Here is a 25,003-nt window from a genome sequence, read left to right on the forward strand (position 1 = left end):
CCTGTTCACACTCGCTCACGAGAGCCGATTGTGCACATTCTTCTTAACGCCACGTTTGGTGCAGTTATTTTGGTATCTTGAAATCAGCCCTGGTGTGAGTATATTCACCCTAGATATCTGTAAATATCATAAACCCAGGTCTTTTTTTTTTTTTTTTTTTTTTTGGTCTCTCTCTCTTTTTCCTGGAGATCCAGTTGTTAAACATGCCACTGCTGCTACCAAAAACTGGCTCTCTAGGCAAGAATGAAATTTATGTAAGGTTTCATTTCAGCCCTCCAGTTTCTCTCATGCTGAAACTGTTCCTGCGGTCTCCCCACCATCTTTACTCCAAAGACGTCCAAGAATGCTCAAGGTGGCTGGGCGCAGTGGCTCACGCCTGTAATCCCAGCACTTTGGGAGGCCGAGGTGGGTGGATCAGCTGAGGTTAGGAATTCGAGACCAGCCTGGCCAACATCGTGAAACCCCGTCTCTACTAAAAGTACAAAAATTAGCCAGGCGTGGTGGCATGTGCCTGTAATTCCAGGTACTCAGGAGGCAGAGGCAGGGGAATTGGTTGAATCTGGGAGGTGGAGGTTGCAGTGAGCCAAGATCATGCCACTGCATTCCAGCTTGGGAGACAGAGACTCCGTCTCCAAAAAAAAAAAAAAAAATGCTCGAGGTTCTCTGCACACACACATATACACACATACTCACAAGAACCTACTAAGGCTTTTTCTTGGCCCTTCATTTAGACTAAAGTGTAAAGGACTTATAATGACTGAAAGTGTGACCTGATTGGGCAGATTTGCTTTGATAAGAACTCATACATTGAATTAAAAGAAATGAATCTCACAAGGGAAAATGAGACATCAGCCAGTGGGTGGGGTGGATTTGGGAAACGAGACCCTAGGACCCTTCCAGTATCTTATGGGAAATTGTCATCTCTTCCAAGCAATTAAGTCAGCCCTGTTTGTCGAACATAAGCAGGTCACTTTATTTTCCTTCTGTGGTTCAGAATGCTTCTCTACAACCCACACTGTCAGCCACCTCAAACCTCACTGTCCTCGTGCCTTCCCAACAAGCTACTGAGGACATGGACCAGGATGAGAAAAGCTTCTGGTTGTCACAGAGCAATATTCCAGCCCTAATAAAGTAGGTGTTACTTATTTTATTTTACACTGTATCTGAATGGCATTTGTGTAAACATGTCTTTGAAGTTCAATGTAGGCAAACCACATGGTCCTTCAAATTCGTGGAGCCGAACATGTTCTAAGATTCCCCTTTCCTCCCACCCCAGGATGGTAATAGTCAACAATTGCTGACAGCCAACTCTGCCAAGCACTGTTTTACTGCTTTACATATAACCCAGTTAATTCTCTCAACAACTGTATGATAGATATTGTAATGATTGCCATTTTACAGATGTGGAAACCAAGGCACAGCGTGGTTAAGTAACTAAAGCCAAGGCTGATAACTGCAGGGGGAACTTGAATTTTGACTATGGCAGAAATAGGTTCTGACTCCAGAACCTATTCTCTTAACTACTCAATGATACAGCCCCATGCATTTATATTGAATTATAGCCTTTGTGGACTGTTGTTTCAGATACCATATGCTACTAGGCACATACAGAGTGGCAGATCTGCAGACCCTGTCTTCTTCTGACATGTTGGCAACATCTTTGCAGGGCAACTTCCTTCACTTGGCAAAGGTGGATGGGGTAAGAGCTCTGGAATTTGTTTACTTGAAACATAACAACTTTGTTTATATTGTACTTTTTAATTTTTCATGGTATGGGAACTTCCAAACATGTGCAAAACTACAGAGAACAGAATCCCTCGTGTGGGCATCATCCAGCTGCAATAATTATCATCATATATCAATACACACAAACACACACGTTACCTTATAGCAGTGATCCTCTAAAATGTGGCCTTCTGCCCACTGATTGGCCACAAGTCTCACAACAGACCACAGACTGACCCAGAAAGGGTAAAGGATGTGCTGCAATTCCACAACTTTTCTTTTGACGTATAGTTGATTAAGACCTGGTTATTAGTAATTGAATCTATATAGAGAAATGAAATCGGATCTTTATAGAGTTGAATCTGTATATACTCAATCTTTATAGAATTGAATCTTTATTAGAGAAATGAAATTTTATATTAAGTTAAAGTCAGTTCATCAACAACTATTGATTACCTACTACTGTGTACCAGGCACAGATCTAGGTGCTGGAGATAGGGCAATGCCCAAGGAAGAGCCCAGCCCCAGAGAAGTTTATCATGTGGCACTTTCTACAGTAGGTCAAAGACTCAAATTCAGAATTCTGTGAGGGAGTCTGGCCGCCCTGCTGCACGGGCAGTGTTTCGGAGCTCTTTCTGTAAATTGCACAAGATGATAATGAAGATTCCACTGCAAAGTGAGAACTGCTGCATCCATGAACCATGGGCCACAGTCAAAGATGTTTGAGAATTATTGCCCTAAAACATTTCTACCCTCCCACTCATCGGTGTGAGCACTGTGAAAAAGATCTATGCCTAGTAATACCTATATATGTGACTCATCAGATATTTTCTTTTAGAAAGCAGAAAACAGTGGTCTGTGGCTTTTTAATATCTTATAATTCTGGTGACATTGAAGTCATTTTCCATCAGGTTTTTAATTAAAATTGTATATATTTAAAGTGTACAATATGATGTTTTGATATACAAATGCATTGTAAGGTGATTCCTACAGTCATGCTAATTTATTGGTGTTTTAAATCATTGATTCTCTTAGCAAGCATTAATTAATACCCATCTGGGCAGGCATATCCCAGGCCCTACAGATTCAGAGGTAAATCAGTCAAGGCTTCTAACCTAGAGGGGCTAACCATTAAAGACACATTGGTAATGAGTTAATTCCTATGTCCTACATAAATATCTCCTGCCAGGAAGGTTTTCTTCAGGTCCTCTGCAGATGTGACTTGGGAGTTGCTCAAGGTGAGACAAGACCAGGATTCCCAGCAGGGATTTCAACTGGGGAGAAGAAGGGGGGAAACCAGAAAGAGTAGAGCCCAGTTGGTGTTGATTCGTGGCTGGCTGGGTTGGTGGGTGGGTTGTGTTTTACTTTGCCCCATTCCTTATGCAATTCATAGTCTTCAAAAGTAGTTGGATTCTGATCAGGAAAGTCAATTACCATCTGTATTAGTTTGCCAACTCTACCGTAACAAAGTAGCACAGACTGGGAAGCTTGAACAACTGACATTTATTTTCTCACAGTTCTGGAGGCCAGAAGTCCAAGATCCAGGATTGGTTCCTTCTAAGGCTGTGAGGGAAGGGGCTGTCTTTGGCCTCTCTTCTTGGGTTGTAGATGGCATCTTCATGTTCACATCTCTGTCTCTGAGTGTAGCTGTCTCTGTACAACTTCCTGCTGCTTGTGAGGACACCAGTCAGATTGGATTAGGGTCTACCCTAAGGACCTCACTTTAACTTGGTCATGTCTGTGAAGACCCTGTCTATAAATAAGGTCACCATCTGAGGTTCTAGGGGTTAGGACTTCAGCATACAGATTGTGGGGGCAGGGAGGACACAGCTCAACCCACAACTCTGTGTCCAGGGTCAAACCACTGGGTGACTTTAATGAGCCTCAGATGTCACTTTTGTAAATGAAATAGCATGGAGTAGAATAGATTAGATGATCAGAGTATCTCCCACACATAGGAGAAAGTTCTCTCTCTCTCTCTCTCTCTCTCTCTCTCTCTCTCTCTCTCTCTCTCTCTCTCTTTCTTTCTTTCTCTCAGACCTATGGGACAACGAGTTAAAGGTATTTCTTACTGTGGGTCATGGCCTGAAAGTATGAAGGTCACTGCTGCTCAAAAAGCAGAAACCCCAGAGATCATCTCAACCCCACGGTGTGCTCTATAAAGATTCACCTTCCCACTGTGGTTTGCATTTACAGAATATCACAATTGAGGGGGCCTCCATTGTCGATGGGGACAATGCAGCCACGAATGGAGTGATCCACATCATCAACAAGGTACAAGATGCCATTCTCCTGCGCATGCGGCATCTCCTTTCCCTTGGCCATTTACCCTCCCATACAGCAATTTTTTTTTTTTCTTAGAAAATAGAAAAATCCTTAGCCTTATATGGAAGTAACCGGTACTGTGCCTCATAACTGTTATTTTAAAACCATTTAGAGACTCTATTGATTCATTGAGACTCAGTTTCCATTTACCCAGCCTGTATTCTGCAACGGGCCCTTTATCAAGTGTGGTCACACATATTATCTTTCTTGTTTGTGGAAACATCTCAAAAGACACTTGAGGCCGGGTGCTGTGGCTCATGCCTATAATCCTAGCATGTTGGGAGACTGAGGTAGGAGGATTGCTTGAGCCCAGGAGTTCAAGACCAGTCTGGGCAACAAAATGAGATCCTCTCTCTACCATTTAAAAAAAAAAAGCGGGGAGGGGCGTGCATCTGTGTGGTCCCAGCTACTAGGGAGGCTGAGATGGGAGGATCACTTGAGCCCAGGAGGTCAAGACTGCAATGAGCTGTGTTCAAGCCACTGCACTCCAGCCTGGGCAACAGAGTGAGACTGTTTCTCAAAAAAAAAAAAAAAAAACGGCGCTTGAGCTTAAGCACCCTGGCACTGTGAAGTCTGTACAACCAGATGGGACGTAATCAAGAGCTGGAGGAGAGGCATGTGATTACATATCACTTTTCCATTCTCCTATTTGTATTATTGCATCCTAAAAAGATGAGGTAGGGAAGGCCCTAGGGAAAAAATGGAAAAGAATATAAAAAGCATGGTGATGTTTTTATTTTCTTCTACCCAGTTAAACAAAGGTATGACATAGGAAGAAAAGAATATTGAGAAATGGAGTTGTAAGCTACCCTGCAACTTTCAGTTACCATATTAGGATCTTCATTTAAAATGAAAGTTGCAAGTTGAAATTTAGGATACATTGGGAATTTTTGTAAGGTGGAAGATCAGAAAAAAAAAATAATAATTGTGTTTTAATTAAAATTGTTATCAGCTGGGCACGGTGGCTCATGCCTGTAATCCCAGCACTTTGAGAGGCCAAGACGGGCATCTCACGAGGTCAAGAGATTGAGACCATCCTAGCCAACATAGTGAAGCCCCGTCTCTACTTAAAAAAAAAAAAAAAAAAAAAAAGTACAAGATGGCTGTTAATTGATTCAGTTATCTGCGTAGCCTCTGGGCTACAGGTGCTCCCTAAGGATCTCCTTCTCTGTCAATTGGCATTGAGGGCTTCTTTGTCAGGGCCACCGTTGTGCCCTGCATAAAGGTGCCTGGCCAGAGTGGAGGGTATAGCTAAATCCCAGTCCACTTCACTCCCCATGCTGTGCACCCCTGTTTGGGGTTGCAAACTCCTAGAGAAAGGAGTGTCTTCTTCTTGATTTTCAGTGGCCCTCATCATTGCCTGTTGTTATGTGACATAAACATAGAACCATCAAGTTCTATCAGCCTTCTCCTCATAGCTCTTGAATCTGCCAAATCCCATCTAATCACCTTAAGCCCCTCCTCCCCCTTCAGCTCCAACAACACAGAAATGTATCTGTCTTCCTTCAACACAGGGGCTGGTACAATGTTTCTGGAAAAAGCCAGATAGCAATTATTAGGCTTTGCAGGTCACATGGTCTCTGTCATAGCTGTTCAGCTCTGCCATGGTAATGCAAAGACAGACTTAGACAATATGTAAACAAATTTGCATAGCCGTATTCCAATTAAATTTTATTTTTAAATACAAGCAGCAGACTGGATTGGACTTTCTACTGTAATATGCTGTGAGCTCATTTAGGGCAGAATCCAGGCCTCAGTCATACTTGTGTACCCACTGCCTGGCCTGTAGTAGGCAAGCAATAAATGTTGGAAAAAGACTGATTAGAGTAGAACAACATTCCAGCGTTGAATTCTTCAATCTGACAAAGTTCTAGGTAGAATGCAAAGGTGAAAACAGTGATCTTGGCCAGAAGGTTAATTATGCAGAGCTTGCAAACTCAAATGCCCGGATAGATCAGATGGATAACAAAATGAGTAAGGGGAATGTCCCAAGTAGAAGACATTAGGGAGTGGTGGAGCCTATAATGAAAGTGGCTGCTGCTACTCTCTGCAGCTGTGTGTCTGCAGAAATGCAGACTGATGTTTTTTAAAAAAGTCAGCAATCTAAATTTGTATGTAAAAATGCCCTATTATTACACAGCACAAGCCAAACAAAACGTTTTTACAAGCCAGATTCAGGCTACTGGGTTGCCGTAGATTTGAGGACTTCAGGGAAAATAAATGAAGAACCTAAAGAATAAACACAAGAATAACAACCAAAGAAGAATGGATTAGATATTAGCTGCAACCTGCTGCATTTCAGTTCAATTTGGTCTCAGGTCTTCTATGACAAGGTAGATTAATGCAAGCTGGAATTTAATTACTTAGGAGAAGCTGAAAGTCTTTTGTGCAAGATGAACTTTAATCAAGAAGGTTTAAGGGTAAGGCATAAAATTGAAAGAATAACATCTCCAACTCTCCTCCAGCCTTGTCATGCTGTGTCCTGGAATATTTTTATTCTGTGAGTAATCTTCAAAAGGTTGTCAACGTCAATCCATTTAACTGCCTAAAGAGGTTAATGGCATTAGCCTGTCATATGTATCAAAAAGCAGTAGGTCCACCAAAACATGCTAACAGGATTCTGGGGTTTCTTTTTAAAGGTGCTGGTCCCACAAAGACGTCTAACTGGCTCCTTACCAAACCTGCTCATGCGGCTGGAACAGATGCCTGACTATTCCATCTTCCGGGGCTACATCATTGCAAGTACCACATTCTCTGCCTGACTGCCATGCTCAGGTTACCCAAGAACAGGAATCCCTCACGCGCTCTTGTCTCTTTCCATCGCAGCACTATAATCTGGCGAATGCAATTGAGGCTGCCGATGCCTACACAGTGTTTGCTCCGAACAACAATGCCATCGAGAATTACATCAGGGAGAAGAAAGTCCTGTCTCTAGTAGGTGTCAAGAACTATAACTAGGGAAATTATTTTGTGAACATTCAAACACTCAATGTTTGCAATTCATTAGTTGTGTGCCATTTCACTCCTTCATCCTTGTCCATAGCCATATACTTGATGTAGACTCGTGCAGAGACTCTCTCATACACAGACATCCCCCAGGTCAGAGCTGCTGGATGCTACACACCTGCCCCTGGAATTGCACACTTGAGCCTGTATACACAAGGATGCAGGTGTGGTGCATTGAGGGTGTGGTGTTGCCATGTGTATATAAATGTGAACAAAGGCCGCCCAAACCCACAGGTGCTTGGCCTGTTTAGGAACTATCTATAGAACCATCACTCTGGTTCTAGCCCGAGTGATGAAAGCACATGGAGAAACCACATGGTTTATCCAGAGCAGTGGTGGAAGACAAGAGTGGGCTCAGGGGCGGCTTCTCAGGGCTTTCAGCACCACCCCCATCTTATTAACATCAACAGCCCCTAAATATAAACATGGAAGTGAAAACTGTGTGCTTGCTATGCAAATCTAGCTTCAAACATGTCCTCTCATGTGTGGTGGGGGTGGGGTGGCCCTGGGCCCTTCTTGTATAAAAATTCTGGAGCCACTACTGAATATCAGATAAATTATTATCAGCTTATGGAAGTCTTAAATACCTGGAGAGGTCATTTGGACTTAGTCCTGTAAGAAACAGGATCCACACAAGAGTTTTAAGTCAGATCGTGGCATGATTGAAGCTTTTGAATTAATTCACAAAATCCTTTGACAAACTTTGACTGTTTACCCCTAGATGTTAGGAATCAGGGAAGATAGAGAAGGGGAGGAGAGGAGGAAGAGATAATCTACCCCTCTAGGTCCCTACTGCTGACATCTTAGCCACTGGGACCAGGGAAGGGCCAGGGATGGGGGAAGGAGGGGTGGTCATGAGGATTCTTTCAGCTTCCTGGGACACCTGCATGCTTGTACCTGTGAGCTCAAGTGCATAGTTCCAGGGGTATACATGAAACACACAGCAGCTCTGCTACGGGGAAGGATTGTATATGGGAGAGTCTCTGCATGAGGCTGTATTAAGTATGTGGCTATGGACGAGAAGCTTTTGATGGAAAAGTGAAATGACACATGATTGATGGACTGAAAACAGTGTTTGAATTTTCAGAAAATAGGGATTTTTCTTATTTAATAAGGAAATAAGGAAGGCTGCTGTTCTTCCTCACCACCTCCTAAATTCTCCCTATCCTTTCATCATGTCCAGTCCCACCTCCTCAGGGAAGCTGGCCCTGGCCACCCGAGGTATAGCTGCTCTCTCCTGCCTCTGAATTCATACCATGTGTGCCCCCTTTCAGCATTTGTTATATATCCCCAATAGGATGAACTGTCTCCTCAAGGAAGCAAGTCTTAGCTCTTCAACTAGATTATAAACCCTGAAGGCAGGGAGAGTGTCCTAAACTCCTGTAACAGGCACGTTGAACTCCTGGGATGGAATTGGAAATCATCTACCTTGTCTTTTCCCTGCCCTCTAGCCCAACCCATTTCTTTCAACCTCTTCAGTGAGAAATATTCTTTTTCTGCCCCAGAATGAAACTTCAGACAGTCCCATAGCCTCTCTGCCTTCCCAAAAAGTCCTATAATCACTTTGGTGACAAACGTACTTTAAGTCACAAACTCAGTCTCAGCTAAGTAAAAATAAAGAATCCAATTCCTTACAATAATTAACAGTTTTAATTGGACTTAAAATTAGTTCTTCTTCCCTCCCTGCTCCACAGCAGAGCTTTGTGCAGAAAAGGTCTTGGTTCTTGAATCAGTCAGGGTCCACAGGAGATGGAAAACATGCCAATTACATAAATAGAATTTGATAGAATGAATTGTTTATTGGATATAAAGTTGTATAAATATAATCGAAAGGTTAAAGCGAGAGAGAAATATCACAGTGATAACAATCACAGGATTCACTTATGACCCCTAAAGCTAGAAGAACAATGGGAGGAGGTTGGAATTACTAAAATGTATAAACCTAGAGACCTCTGAGAAGGGGTCACTATTGAGCTGGTGCTGGTGTCTTTGATCTTGGATGAATGGGGAGGGTCTCTGTGGGTTTGAGACCCAGACCTCCAGAAGCAGGCATTGCCTGACTGGTGTCTTATGAGTGGAGAGGGCAGGATTAAGCTGGCTCTGCGAGTGACAGGAAACTGCCAACCAGATTCAGGTGCCACTGCAGGGAAGAGAAGTGAGGCTGGGTGATGCCGATAGGAACAGAGAGAGAACAGGAAGGAGTGAGTCCCTCTTTCCCCCTCCAGCCCTCCGACTGTCTAGAGCTTCTCATTGGCAGACCTTAATAGGGAGCCCCTTGCAAAGGAGAAATGTGGGGGACAGCCTCAGCCCCAGCCTCATCAAGCAGAGTGTAGGAGGTGGATTTAGAGCTGACAGGCAATCACTTAGGAACGTTCTCTTCTCCTTCCCCATAGAATGCTTCTCTTCCCTTTCTGATCTCATTAAAGTCCATTTTGGTTTCACTAGGTTTGAAGAAGAGGGGTAAGAAAGGTGTTGGTGGTTGGGAAGAGACATCAAGAGAGTAAGAAGGTTAAGAGGGATGGAAGAGGGCAGGAAGGACCCTAAAACCACAGAGCCTACCCCTAGTTGTGCCCCTGGGGAGCCTGCCCATCCGGGCTGCCATCGGCTCTCTGAGACACTTCCCACATCTGAACCACAGCAAACACCCACATTCTTGTCCCAAGCCAACTATGCAAGTGCAAATCTGTCCCACGCAGCAACAACTCTCCTCACTCCACCAAGGGGCAGCTCACCAGCAGTCCCTGCCTGGGTCAGACCCCATCCAACGGGCCACCCTGTTTCCAGGAGACACAATTCAAGGTCCTTGAAGCATCCTAGTGAAGCTCCTCTCATACCCCAGAGGTGAAAGGCAGGCTGGGGTGTGGGGACTCTGTCTTCTCAGCAGTTCTGCCCAAAGAATTATCACCTTTAAAATCTACCCCCAGCTCTCATATCTTCAGTCTGGGTTTTAGAATCCTCTAATGAGTTCTTGACTGTCCTATCTGGAAAATTTGCAAGTTCTCTGAAGCCATCTGTTTCACAACTCACTTTCATATTGAATCTCGACTGTGTCTTGATGCCTCTGTCAAAACTTCCACTTGGACAAGCTGTTGTTCCTCTTTGTAATCTCCACAGTGACAGCACATGGGAGAAGTTGGGTAATTATCAAGCTGATCTCTTGACTGACTTTCAATTCTGTGTGTGATCCAGGAGAAGGACATCCTCCGGTATCACGTGGTCCTGGAGGAGAAACTCCTGAAGAATGACCTGCACAATGGCATGCATCGTGAGACCATGCTGGGTTTCTCCTATTCCCTTGGCTTCTTTCTCCACAACGACCAGGTGCGATCCTTTTATGTAAAACCCCAGCAATGCCATTAAGAATGACATCAGGGAGAGTATGAGGAATGAGTGTCTTGGCTCCTGTCATCCTTCATCACTTCTGTATTAGTCTGTTTTCACACTGCTGATAAAGACATAGCCAAGACGGGAAAGAAAAAGAGGTTTAACAGACTCACAGTTCCACGTGGCTGGGGAGGCCTCACAATCATGATGGAAGGCAAGGAGGCACGAGTCATGTCTTTCATGGATGGCAGCAGGCAAAAAGACAGCTTGTGCAGGAAACTCCCCCTTATGAAACCATCAGATCTTACTCACTATCACGAGAACAGCATGAGAAAGACCTGCCCCCATGATTAAATTATCTCCCACCAGGTCCCTCCCACAACGTGTGGGAATTCAAGATGAGATTTGGGTGTGGACACAGCCAAACCATGTCAACTTCCATATTGGAATCATCTCACCAGTGCCTCCTAAGCCTTACCCACACAAGACAGATGTCTGTGTTTCACCATGAAGTAAAGCCTAAACCAGGCTGTCAAGCTCCCACTCTCCTGCCCAGTTGCCAGCCTTCAGATGATCAGTGCAGCCTTACAAATTGTGGCATTGAATCTCTGCAGTCATAGGCGTCCTTCAGCGCTGGTCCAATAAACCCAACAGATGGTCCCCAAGCAGTGTCTAGGATGGAAGGGAACCTGGGAGATCAATCTAACTCCCAGGAAGTGGTGTGGGCTCCGGGGCTTAAGGAGCCCCGTGCCGTACACAGGAGCCAGCAGCCAAGTGTATTAACATTATTATCATTACATAACCATAGAGATAGATTGCAGTCCTAGGACTAGCCGACCACCACACTGGTATTCCAGTGTTGATCTCACACGATGCCGAAATATTTCAACATGTTTACAATTCACAGAAAAGAATTCATGAGGCTAAATATTTAATATATTTCAATTATAAAATTCTCATGTACTTCAAAGATTAAGTAAAAAGGTCAGTTTGAAAATTCAGTAAGAAACTCATAGTTCTCATGTAAATTCTCACAAGAAAAAATGAGAGACTAAACACTATATTGAAATGAAGGTTTAATCACAGAACTTTTTAGGCAATAATATTTGAACCTTTCTAAAAAGTATAATTTTTAAAACAATTTCTTCAGTGATGTCGTTACTGAATAACAAGTAAATTTTCAGGTAAAATGGTTTTTATCTGCTTAAGGGGAAAAAGTCTTTCAGTTCTTCATTGATTAAAGAATAATCTAACTTCAAATATTTTTCTCAGACTTCTGCAGATAAGTCTACCTATTGTGCAATAAGTTGGAAGAGGCCCTTTTAAATATACTTTTTTTTTGAGACGGAGTGTCGCTCTGTCCCCCAGGCTAGAGTGCAGTGGCACGATCTCGGCTCACTGCAAGCTCCACCTCCCGGTGAATCAATTTTAGAGCTGTAGTGTTCATTTTCCATGTGTGCAGAAATTCTTTTATCTAGAGAAAGAATTATTCGTACAATAGACACTTTTATTGATAGTAATTTACTTTCTCTTATGACAATGGAAGTGTAAAGAAATGCTTTCTAAATGAGTAGACACAGTCAAGTCAAAATTTTAATGTGAGCCATAATTCTCTGGATATACCTCAGAATGGAAATAATTTGGACCTTTTTAAATGCCAAATCAACAGTGTTACAATATCAAATGTTCTTCTATTTTTGGTATTTAAAAATAGCTCAACATCTTTGAATTCTGGAAATTTATTACAATCGCCATTTGAGATGAAGTCAGGTTTCCTCTTAATTTTCCCAATGTGCACAGACCTTGGAACACCTCTGTGGAGTTCAGCCAGACTTATCCCAGCAACCAAATGGAGGCTCATTTGACTGCAAGTAAATCGTAAGGGACTTTAACATTCAGTGAAAGTTCAAATTAAGCACTTAGTAGGGTCATTTTAGTATTGCTGCAACACGGATTTCTGGGATCATAATATATGAATTTATGAATTTTAAACCATTATTGGATCCTAACTTGAGTTTCCCCGCTCCCAGCTTCAGCCCTGCTACACACACACACACACACCCCACCTCAATTTTTCAAAGAATGATTTGCTTCCAGTTATATATGTGTTACATTAATGAATGAATCCGTGGCTTCATTTGTTTTTCATTGATTACTCATTAAAGTGTTCTTCCCTAAAAAAAAAAAAAAACAGAACAAATTACAACTCAAAGTTGAATTTGATTTAGATACAGACTTCTAATGCCTTGGATGCTTATGGACACACTAAACAAGGACAGATAGAAACATACCCTTCTAAAAAATTATCTTTATTCTTGTATAACCATCATTAGCCTTTCTGAGGGTTGTTTGCACATTAACCATGAAGTGGAGACGTACTGAAAGGAACAGTTGCATTCTTCGATTCTTGGTTATGGAAGGCGCTACCACCTCCTGAACCACTGGTCTACAGCACAACAGAGCATGTCTGTAGAGCCGCCTTGCCAGTGGGCACTAACATCACGATTGTGGGTGGCATTTTTTAAACACACATAAGCCAATTAATTTGCATGATGGAAGATACCTTAGAAATGATGTAGAACAACTTCCTCCTTTTACAAAAGAGAAAATTAAAGTTCAGATAAGGAAAGCAATTGGCCTAAGGTCACACAGCTAGATGGCACCAGGACTGTTATTCAGACCTCCCCTCCTAGGTCAGAGCTCTTTCCAATACAGGTGGACTATTATAATATCTCCAGGTGAATATTGTACTACCTCCTAGGCTATTGTCCTGTTGCTAACCTCCAGGTCCTATCTTCCCCATATCTCTTCAAATGTCGTAAAAAGTGACATTTAACCCTGTTGTTCACAGCTCTACGTAAATGAGGCTCCAATAAACTACACCAATGTAGCCACTGATAAGGGAGTGATCCATGGCTTGGGAAAAGTTCTGGAAATTCAGAAGAACAGATGTGATAATAATAACACTACTATCCTACGAGTAAGTTCTATGGGCCAGGGCCGATGATGAAACTAAAGAATATTGGCTTGTTTTTTATAATTTTTGGAGCATATGGCTTTTCTATTAAGGTGTATCAGTTCAGTCCATAAACCACTGAGTGAGCACCTTTGATGTGCCAAGGAGCATACCAGGCTGTGATTCTACAAAGTTACATAATATATGACCCCTGCCCTCAGTGGGCCTGTGCAAGAGGTTGTACCTTGTGTGCCTGGGAAAGGCTGCCAGGTGTGTGGGGGGATGGTAGGGGGATGGTGTGCTGTGTTGGGCAGGATTCTGGACTACGGCTTTTTTCAAAGGGAATTTGTGCCATATCTAGCACAGGCACAGGATAGGAACCATGGTGCACCTATGGCAGTTATGGGCCAAGCCTGCTCTACCAGAAGAGAAAATAAAATGAATGATTTCAATGTATTATGGAATATGATAATGGAGGCTTTTCATGCCAATTTATGGGGCTGTGTAGGACCTTTCAAGAATCATTATAACCACTGACATTGATTGGACACTTGTTATATGCCAGGCACTGCTCTAAACATTTTACATGCATTGACCTGTCTAATCCTCACAACACCCTACCAAGTCGGTACTGTTACTATCCCCATTTTACAGATGGGAAAAATGAGCCAGAGAGGTTAATACATGCAGGTTCATACACTAGCAAGTGGCAGAGAAGGGGTTTAGGTGTAGGCAGCCTGGCTCAGAGGTGGAACTCTGAACAACCACCTTATCTTCTCTGGTAGGCGTAAGGTTCAGAACTAGACATGTTGACCACATCCAGTTTTAGAAACAGGTTGAGCTTGAGGGTTTCTGTCATTGTGAACTTTTACTCTTTGTTTTGTAATAGCATGCATTATCTCTGTGGGGCATCTCCACGCTGAAGCCCTCACCTGAGTCATGTGCTCCAAAGCGGAGCACTGGGTACAGTACCTTTTAGTTTCTGAATCTGGCCCGATTCACTTAATAGTTGGTTTTTAATAAAAGTTATTGTTAAAAGAATTTGGACTTAGATAAGATCACACTTTAAAGAGTTAGCAGAGTCAGAAGAGGATTGTGGAGAAAACGGATGCAAATGTGCAAGACCCAAAGGAATTGAAGTGTGTGTCTCAAAGAACCTTAAAGAGGTTGACCAGATAACCTTCCTTGATTTTTAATTCACAAACCTTCCGTTCCTAGTTCTGGGCATGCAGCTTCATTTTGCACTAAAGTTAATTACATTGATTGCTTTTGTGTTTTACCAAGGGAAAATGTAGGACATGCTCCTCAGAGCTGATCTGCCCATTCGGAACTAAACCTCTAGTAAGTATTTTGTCCATTTTGATAAAATAGTTTCCAGATCCGGGGAGTCCCAGTTAGAAAATGAACCTCAAGATTATGTGATTTTGCACTTCCCTCATTCCTTCACTTAATTTGAATTACATTTTACCTCATTATATTATATGCATCTTTGTAAAATCCTACATATTTTTTTTGGACCAAGGCAAAATGTAATAAACATAAATGGGTTCTTATGAATCAACAGGACAGAAAGACATTTTTTATGTTCTACATCTTTCATATCCCAGTAGCCAGTTGAGGACAGCAGCAAGAAATCTTATTAGAGAAGGAGAGATTCCATATCCAAAACTATATCCAGCCTGGATATATTCCACCTGCCTGATTTCCTTTTATAGTCGAAGTTGCAACTAACTTCCTCAAAGAAACAGATGGCAGATATTGGGGAAGTAGACAATCCATGTTTCTTGTTGCTATTTATTGTAAAAGATACTTCTGATTACATTACAAAGAATACTCATGTACCTTCAACAGCATAATAGTTTTTACGAAATATATAATAAATTTTTAATAAATTTACAATGAATTTTAATAATCTATAAACCATACAGATGTTCTCATTTGAGGTTTAATATTGTATATTATAATCTTTGTACACAGCCGTAATCCTTTCCTGGGCCAAAGCGGAATATAAACCAATTGAAACCAAAGTTCAGTTTAATCAATGTACAGTGCTGGAAGGACATTTTTACCTGGTTTACTCTACAATTCTTGAAAACTTGAGTTGGTATGCTAAAGAGATGTTCTTTTCATGGAGTACTACTTTAAAGTATAATTATTGGATTTTGCCACCTGGCATTCCAGCAACCAACCTTGTGTTTTTGTGTTTTCTTGCTTAAGAAGCAGTACCAACAAGCCACCACCTTCCCTTCCCATGACACTATAGTCAGAGAGACAGCAGTGCATCACCCAACTACTTGCTTTCAGAGATTGGAAGACTTTTTCCTAACTTAGGAGCTGACATAGTCACTAATATTTCACAGAGTAATGAGAAGAGGAGATGCATCTATACCACCTATTTCATGGGAAGACGAACCCTGTTTATTGGGTGCCAGCTAAAATGTGTGAGAACTGTCATTGTGAGTACAATAATTGAATCATCCTAACTACTGCAGCACCATTGGGAAAATCCATCATATGGTATCCTTTTCAAAATCCCTGTGCATGTACACTTTCTGTCATCTCTTCTTCCTTGTTACCTGCATTATCATTGTCATTCAATGTAGCAGTGATAGCAGTAAAGCTCAGAACAGCCCTGTAATCCAGAAAATGGGTAAAAGCTGCCATATTCAGTTGCATGGTGAAAAAAACAGAGTCCGAGAGGCTAATGGGACCACCACCTTCTCACAACAGGGTAGCTCTGTGAGCATGCTTGTAAGCAAAAGAGACGGAGAAAGTGTCCACTCACAAAGTGAAGATAAGGTGCACATGGTCATTTAGAAAACAGGACCCCAAGGCTAAGTACCTCTAGGGGTGCCTTTGGAATTTGCAGGAGAAGTCATGATAACTTCCTGTCCTGCTCCTTTCCCAGAGAACTAGACGTAACCTCTGCCTAGCTGGGCAGAGGTGGGGTGATCTGGCCCTTAGGCTGCAGAGCATAGGGGTGGGGGAGATTTTGCGTATTAATGCACTCAAGAATAAAGGCAAGGAAAACCCAAACAGACATCCTACAGGGCTTCCCTGAACTGCAAAAGATTGGTTTGTAAAATACCAAAAGCCTCACCTGCAGAGGCCTCCTGACCTTCAGTAGTAGATGAAATAACATCGATGTGAAGAGGCCCAGGTCTGGGTTGGAGAAGGCCCCTGGTCCTCCCACTCTTCAGCATCACAGGCATTATTCTTTCGTTTCTTCTGCTGCCCCTCCTCTCTCATTTTTCTTCATCCTCTTCTCTGACATGCCTTTTTCCTTTCCCTCTTTCCTACCTCCTCGGTGGAGCCTTTGTCCTGTTCCTAGCACCCCTAGAAATTGCCAAGCCTCACTCAGTCCCCAGAGGGTCCTGCCCCCATCCCTCACCCAGTCCATGTGAGGTCAAAGAAACAGGTGCACATTAGGTCCCCCACGGCAGGATTTCTACACTCAGGCTGGACAAAACCAGAGGATAGAAGTGCATCGTCAGGCTTTGTCCTTCTGTTTCAGACAAGAGAATGCTGTGCCGGCTTCTTTGGTCCCCAGTGCCAGCCCTGCCCAAGGAATGTCCAGAACGTCTGCTTTGGTAATGGCATCTGTTTGGATGGAGTGAACGGCCCGGGTGTGTGTGAGTGTGGGGAGGGCTTCAGTGGCACAGCCTGCGAGACCTGCACCGAGGGCAAGTACGGCATCCACTGTGACCAAGGTGAGCACCCTCCCCTCTACACAGGCTCCGGGGCTGCCGAAACCAACCAGGAATGTGCGGGGAAAGAGTGATCCCACACATGCTCTCTAACTGGCCTGTCTCCCCAGGTGGGCTGGAATCCTACCTGCTACTATCACTGTGAATTATAAGAGCATCTGTATTGTCATGTGCATTTGCAGTGTTCCCAAACATTTTCAGTCACTAACGTGGACCTGCCAACTCACTTCCAATTTACTCATTGACATTCCAGCCCAAATGTGTTTTTATATTTGCCTATGCACACTAATCATCACAGCTAGACTTTCCATTGTGGACATTGCTTGATAGTTTGAAAAACAGATTTGCACATGTTATTCATTTAATCCACACAGGAACCTTAGGTACTTGAGTATTGCTATGCCCATTTTACAGATGAGGGTATTAAGGCAAAGAGGTTGAATGACTTCCCCCAAGGCTACACCTGATGAGATGCAGAACTGAGAATTGAATGTACACCTTTCTGGACTCCAAAGCTTGCTTTTAGATCATGCTGTTCTTTACCTGAGGATCACTCTATTGTTTCACCAGCAGCAAGACACATGCCTTAAATAGTTTTTGCAAAAATGGTTATCTGTTTGAGCCAAGTCATCTGTATTCTCACATCCAGATTTCCTTGTGTCCAGGAACGCATAGCTGTGAGAGGGTTGACTCAGGAGGATGGGTTTCCTAACAATTAATTATTCTACCTGGTATTAAAAACCATACATTTAAATTGGCTATCACTGTTTTCTCCTCAGCTGGTCTAAGCCAGAGAAAACTAATGTACAATTGAATCATTATAATTGGGCCTTATAATATTTACTTTGAATTACAGTGTTGATTTTTTCCTATGTTATTTGGAGTAATTATCTGCTTGCATTTGCGCATGAGTTCCTCAAATGGGATTTGTAGATGACCCTCATGGGGTTCAGCAAACTGCCAAAGCTGAATACATTTTTCTGGGGCAGGCATCTATAGCTTTCATCCAGTTCTCAAAGAGACTCATCTGTGTAACTGAGGAAAAGAGTGCCACACCAGGCTTATACAAACCCAGTGTCAAATGGGCTTCCTCCTAAAGTCCATTCTTAGGGGGCAAACATGGTTCCATCCAAAGGAGCCCTGCAGAACCCTGGATCCTCTGGTAACCTTGACTGAGGACACTCTCACACTGCTTGGGTCATAGATCTTCAGTGCTACACTGTCTCAAAACTGCGGTCTGAGCCACTTCGTTAAAGCTAGAGCTAATTCACCTGTTAACTTGCTAGATTCTGTCTCCTGCACCCCTGCCCTTCTTGTGAATCAAGACCCCCATTAAAGACCGATTCCTAGAAGTAGGTTGAAGAATTAAGAGCGATAAAGCAAACCTAGTAACTGACAAAATGAGTTCTTGAACACGGGTTAGAATCTGATGATTTGCAGGTGTTTTTCCACTTAGCATGTTCTTGTGTCCATGGGAGGTGCAACCAAGGGCCCTTGGGAGATGGCTCCTGTGACTGTGATGTCGGCTGGCGAGGAGTGCATTGTGAGAATGGTAAGAGTGAGGCCTTCAGTCTTTATCATCTGCTCTAAGCTTTGCTTCTCAGCAGCTACATTCTTCTTTCTAAAAGAGAAATGACACCTTTATTACTTCTTCTGGCAATAACCATAATTCTTTCTTGCAGCAAAAAAATTATAAAAGCGGAGAAAAGAAAAGAAAGTCACTGATACCCCCAAGGCAGGAAAGCACTATTACTGATATTTTATATTAGGCTCCCAACCTTGTTCGAGGTATATAAATGTATATGTAGGGACTCACACTCTACGTACTGTCTATTAACTGACTTTTCCACTTCACGATATATAGAGATATCTTTCCCTGTGATTAAAATAGAAAAATATTAATTTGTAATCTCCACAAAATGTTCCAGTATGACCATGCTACCCTTTTTTGAACCAGTTTTCTGCTCTCTCAAACACTGCTACAATAACCATATTCATTTAGTCAAATTCCTAGAGATGAGATTTCTGAGTTAGGGGTTGGCACTCTGGGGAAAGGTGTTGCTACTTATTGCCAGGTTGTCCTCCAGAGGAAATAGCAATTTATTCTCCTACCAACAGTGTCTGAGAAGGCCCATTTCCTCCAACCCCACCACGTCGCATTGATGGTTCTTGATGTGCTTCAGGTGAGGGCTATTAAAGAAGGGAATTTCATGCAGAAAGAAACACCTGGAATACCACAAAGACGTGGGAAAGCTCAACACATTTAGGGAATCAAAGGATTGTAGAATAAGAGGACTATAAGGGCAAAGAGGAGGGTTGATGAGAAAAGGCTGGAGCAGTGGGCAGGAGCCAGGCCATGAAAGGCTAAGGAGGTTGGACTTCTCACTGAAGCCAACAGGAAGCCATTAAAGAGTTTTCAACAAGGAAGCAATATGATCATATTTTGGGCTTAAGAAAAATCATTCTGACTTTGGATTAAAGAGAATGTCCCTGGAAGCAGGTATCAGAGACTCCCCCTCTTCTGGGATGGGAGCTGAGGAGGAGATCGCAAGTGCTTGCCAGCCTAGGGGGAACTCCATGGATGTGGCATTGACAGAGGGGGCGTCTTTGCCCAAAGCTCCAGGCAATGCAAAAATCAAGGGAATGCAGTTGTCTTTTAACGGTGAGCAATAAGGGGTCAGGGAGGAAGGTTCATTGAAAAGCTGACTTGGGAAGTCTGATCCCAAGCCAAAGAAATATCCCAGAGCAGGTGTTAAATGTCAGGGTACAGAGCCAGGCTTCTGAGAGCCTGGGAGAGGGAAGCAGGAAGCAACGGGGTCACATAAACAATAGGACATTTTAGGTGAATCCCCAGAATAAATACGATAGGCTCTCTCCTCTTCTTTCTCTACTCTGAAGAAAGACCTCACCACTCATGCACCTGGTCACACAATCTAGGAACCTCCCTACTCAGCTTCTGTACCTCTCTGTCCCTCACTAACATACCTAACATATTCCATGTCTCCACATCTCAATCCATCTCTTCCTCCTGCTCCCCTCTCACCAGTAGCCTTGTGGTCTCTTTGTTTCCTCTCCTATCTTCCTCCACTCCGTACTCCACAGTACTACCAGATAGAACTTTCCAAAACATAGATCGTGGTTTTCACCCCAACTCCTCCCCAGGACTTGACAACTTGCTGTGGTTCTTCATTGCCAATAGAAGAAAGTCCTAACTCCTTAGCAGGATGGACCACACAGGCTATTCACCAATGAACACTCACCCAGTTTTCCAGACTTATCTCCCATCGCTGTCTCCAGTGCACATTGTACACAGGAAGTTTCCAGTCTAGAAAGGGAAATAAATGTTTAGTAAAAGGAAAAATTGTGGTATGGAGTACAAAACAAAGAGCCTGTAGACTATAACAAGGAAGACAACTCCTTTGTGTGCAGACTCCTCCTAAGACCATAGCAGACGTCACTAATCAATCATGGCACTCCCTCCCTCTGTGACCAGCCAGGGGCATCCAACCCTTCTCAAAGTAGCACACCATGAAGCTACTACCAACTAATTGATGTTGGCTCAAATGTTTAGAGCAGGTTCCAGAGAGGAGAATGTAAAACATGATTGAAATGCCAACAGCTAGAGAATAGAAAGGGATTGTTTAGGCTCAAGGAATAAGACACAGGCATAAATTGCTCCCATTCCGGCCCATTTGAGTCTGAATTCCCTCTGACACCACTTTTGCAGGCCTCTGTTTCAGGACCTCCTATATGACTTGGCCAGGACTGGTAAGGTTTCTATCCCAAAAGCTCTTAACATGAGCATCCTATCCAAGAGTATTCTTCCCTCATCTCTAATGATTTCTTTCTGGATCTTGTCCGGTCAAGAAATAGGTAGGCATCCAAGAGCAATAACCTATGCTGTGTCCAGGGAATTTACATATTCAACAGATAATATTGTGTATCTGCTGTGTGCAAAACCCTGTGATTTTCTGCACATGCAAGAAAAAATTTTATATAGTTTTGCTTGTTTATAGCACTCCATAATAAAATGATGAAAAATGAGAATAAAATTAGGAATAAACTAGAAAGAATAGCATAGGAAATACAAATAAAAGAAAATCAAAACCCAGAAGAGAGATACACATCAACACCCAGACCATAAGAGCACATGGTCACATTCCAGGGAGAATTCTGTGTTTTATTCACCCTTGCATTTTCACTGCCAACACAGGGCCTGGCAAACAAGACACTATCAATGTATTTGACCTTCTGGCTTTGAGCTTCGTGGCAGCCAGTATAAAAAAGGATTGGCATGGTCTCATAGTTTTATATCGCTCACATGATACATATCACTTACTTCCAAAGAAGTAGCTTTTCTGAGCACAAAATACGAAAAATCCTCAGGTGAGATTTAGTAAGAGGGCTGAGACAGCAACTGTTCTCTTTTTCAGTGACCACAGAAGACAACTGCAATGGGACGTGCCATACCAGCGCCAAGTAGGTAGCCCCGGGCTGCCTCTGGGGACAATGCAAAGGGGATTTTTTTTTTTCCCAATGTGGTCTACCCTAGTCTCTATCCTCGGGATTTGTTTCCTGACACCATTTCTGAGGGCTTAGGATAAATTTAAGTATGAAACTAAAACTATCTCTGATGAGGCCACTATCAAATAGCCAGATCCAGGCTTTCCAACAAACTGCCATCTGACTTACCTGGCACATGGACGAAAATGCCCACTGCTACCCCAGTCCAAGCCACCAGGACTCTTTCTTGGAGGACGAGGCAACCCAGTGGGCCTCAGTTTCCATAAACCTTGTTCCTGACCCACAGCAAGGCATAACTTCATAATCCTAACTTCCAGAGAGGCTTAATGAGTTAAGTACCTAGTAGTGGATTTAGACGTGAATTCAAAGTCAGCCTCTGCCATTTGCGCTACTGCATGACATTGAGTCCAATGTTGAATTTCTCCAAAGCCTCCGATTCTTCATATGTAAATGGGAATAATAATACCGACTTGCTAGGGCTATTGGATAGTGAGTAGATGACACAAAATAATACACGAAACATGGCTCCTAGCATATCAGTGGCTCTCTAAAGCTTGGCAGCTACCCATCTTATTCCTGAACTGATGCCTATATCTATGCATGCTATAGTTTGTCTGATAAATGAGTACAGTTTTAGCTGCCTGTGGTGGGGTCATGCCAGAATTAGACTCTTTTCCCCAAGCCTTAGGACCTCTGAGTGTCTCATGGGGGCAGGCACCAGATACTGGGGGTGAAGGGCATTGTGAGTCACGTGGTGGGAGGTGGAGTCTTCTTCTGCAAACCCCATTTGCCCTTGTTGCAGCTGCCTTCCCAACTCAGATGGTACAGCTTCATGCAAGTGTGCAGCGGGATTCCAAGGAAACGGGACCATCTGCACAGGCAAGCAAAGGAAGGAATTTGCTGGGGGCTGGCAAGGCTTGCATGGGCTATTGAGAGATTCTTGTTCCTGCAGTCTGAATGGGCCTCCGCAGCTGGTGCCAACCACTGATGGTGAATCGCACATAATAGGGCAGTTGATTGTGCCTGGGGACAGGAAACCAAATGTTCACAGCCTTGACCACAACTGGGATCACCTGGGAAGCTTTAAAAACCAGTGATTTGAGTTGAGAACCCACATAAAGAAATGATCAATGTTTCAGATGATGGATATGCTCATTACCCTGATCTATACATTATATGCATCACAGCATTACTATATACCCCAGAAATATGTCCAATTATGTGTCCATTAAAAGAAATCTAACTCACTGATTTGATTGGCCTAGGGTACGGCTGGGGCATCGAGGGTCTAGAGCAGACTAAAAAAGAATTTGAGCCCTGATTCTTCCTCCAACTACCCAAGTGGCCTTGGATAGGTCATTTGTAAAGTAAACTTAAAACTACCTCTCTTGCAGAGTGGTTTTGAGGTTAAGTGAGCTCTCTGTATTCAATGGAAGAATAATGCAACTGTTGAAAACTCAGCTCAACTTAGACTCCCCAGGTTTGAGTCTACTTATCACTTACGTTACCTTGGGAAAGTTTCTTGACTGCTCTTTGCATTATTATTTTTATGTGCAAGTTGGGGATAATAAGACCTCAGTCACTGAGTTGGACAGTAACCTGAATTAATACCTGTGAAGTGCTCAGAACAGACCCAGCACATAGCACTCAATAAATTGAGTAAGCTAATATCCTTATGGTGCCTGGTGCTAGAAAAAAAAAATGGAAAATCTTAAGGTCATTTTTCTCTCGAGCACTGTGTCCTGGCAGGCTTTGGTCCAGATTGTGGCAGCGCTGGACAATGATCACGCCAATCCACTTTCTAGACCATCTTACCCTGGGATTCTCCCAGAGGGCCAAGTAGCCTCAACTTGGTCCCCAGGTGTGCCCTGCAGTAAGACGCATACAGAATGCTAGTAAAAACAGCTAGAAAGGGCAAATCATGAATGTTTTTCTTGCTGCTTTTGGGAATTGGCCATATTTAATCCAGTGCCTGCTCAAGTAGTTTTGCAGTATCTTCCATTTCTCAATGACTTAAGGAAAAATACATCAATGGCTTTTCCTCTTCCCCCTCCCCTTCCCCTTCTGCTCTGTGTCATTTTCTATAGCAATCAATGCCTGTGAAATCAGCAATGGAGGTTGCTCTGCCAAGGCTGACTGTAAGAGAACCACCCCGGGAAGGCGAGTGTGCATGTGCAAAGCAGGCTACACGGGTGATGGCATTGTGTGCCTGGGTAGGTGCCCTTCCCTCTTCCACCAGCGAAACAGTGTAAGAGTCCGAGCCCTATTGAATGATTACAGCGTGTGTGCCCTGATTGTCGGGACACAAAACTGAGGTCATTATTCTGTTTGCCAGGGCAGGAAAGTGTAAGGGCATGGAAAAGTGACCACAGGGTATGAAGGCAGGTAATGTCCAAAAATTACTTTGGAAGGGTAAAAGGAGATACATCTTCCAATTAAACATCATGGCGATGACAGAACGTTTAAACTTTTATTAGTTCCTTTTTATACAAGTAGCACATGCTCACTGTAGAAAAAGAAAGCACACGTGCTGGAGAAAATACTCTGAAGATAGTGCTCTTAGTATTGTCATTACCCCGTTTTGCTATGCCTACATGTATTTGTTTAACAAAAATGGTATCTCAAGATACACAGCATTTACCATGCTTCGCAATATATCAAAGTAACTCTCCCTGAAAGCAAGTATACCTCTAACTTTATTTAAATATCCACACACTGTTCTACTATAAAGGTATACCGTGATAAGTTATCTGAATTTAACTGTTTAATTGGAAAAAGATTAACATGGAAGAGTTACAAAAATAGCACAAAAAGGACCCACTTGTTCTTTACCCACATTCACTTATTAACATTTAGCCCTGGCTGGGCGCGGTAGCTCACGCCTGTAATCCCAGCACTTTGGGAGGCCAAGGTAGGCGGATCATGAGGTCAGGAGTTCAAGACAATCCTGGCCAACATGGTGAAATCACATCTCTACTGAATATACAAAATTAGCCAGGTGTGGTGGCACCTGGGAGGCTGAGGCAGGAGAATCGCTTGTACCCAGGAGGCAGAAGTTGCAGTGAGCCGAGATTGTGCCACTGCACTCCAGCCTGGGTGACGGAGTGAGACTCCATTTCCAAAAAAAGAAAAAAAACCATTTAGCCCTGTTTATCATTTGCTGTCTTTGTATATGTATATATACATTTTTAAGTCATTTGAGAGTAATCTGTGTGTATTGTATTCCCTTTCTTCCTAAATACTTAAGTGTGTATTTCCTAAGAATAAGGATAGCCTCTTACATAACCATAGCACAGTTATCAACTTCAGTAAATTTATTATTGATGTAATACTTTCGTCTAATTACCATTCATATTCTAATTTTGTCAGTTGTTCCAATAATGTCCTTTTTGACATTTTTTCCTCCAGTGCGGGATCAAGTCTAGGGCTGGATATT

The 25,003-nt window shown here is 42.9% G+C and overlaps 1 protein-coding gene across 1 annotated transcript in view; it reads left to right on the plus strand.

Moving 5' to 3' along the window:
- Positions 1–25,003, plus strand: part of STAB2 (stabilin 2) — a 170,973-nt gene that overhangs the window by 94,336 nt on the left and 51,634 nt on the right. Inside the window, exons 29-42 of the mRNA XM_011935100.1 lie at positions 995–1,131; positions 1,585–1,699; positions 3,922–3,999; positions 6,690–6,788; positions 6,877–6,984; positions 10,246–10,377; positions 13,232–13,360; positions 14,621–14,677; positions 15,697–15,792; positions 16,851–17,046; positions 18,500–18,595; positions 21,477–21,522; positions 22,370–22,446; positions 23,655–23,780. Of these exons, the coding sequence (XP_011790490.1) occupies positions 995–1,131; positions 1,585–1,699; positions 3,922–3,999; positions 6,690–6,788; positions 6,877–6,984; positions 10,246–10,377; positions 13,232–13,360; positions 14,621–14,677; positions 15,697–15,792; positions 16,851–17,046; positions 18,500–18,595; positions 21,477–21,522; positions 22,370–22,446; positions 23,655–23,780 (1,492 nt within the window). The remainder of the gene's footprint in view (positions 1–994; positions 1,132–1,584; positions 1,700–3,921; positions 4,000–6,689; positions 6,789–6,876; positions 6,985–10,245; positions 10,378–13,231; positions 13,361–14,620; positions 14,678–15,696; positions 15,793–16,850; positions 17,047–18,499; positions 18,596–21,476; positions 21,523–22,369; positions 22,447–23,654; positions 23,781–25,003) is intronic.

Source organism: Colobus angolensis, unplaced genomic scaffold, assembly GCF_000951035.1.
Source record: "Colobus angolensis palliatus isolate OR3802 unplaced genomic scaffold, Cang.pa_1.0 Scaffold10, whole genome shotgun sequence".
Lineage (NCBI taxonomy): Eukaryota > Metazoa > Chordata > Mammalia > Primates > Cercopithecidae > Colobus > Colobus angolensis.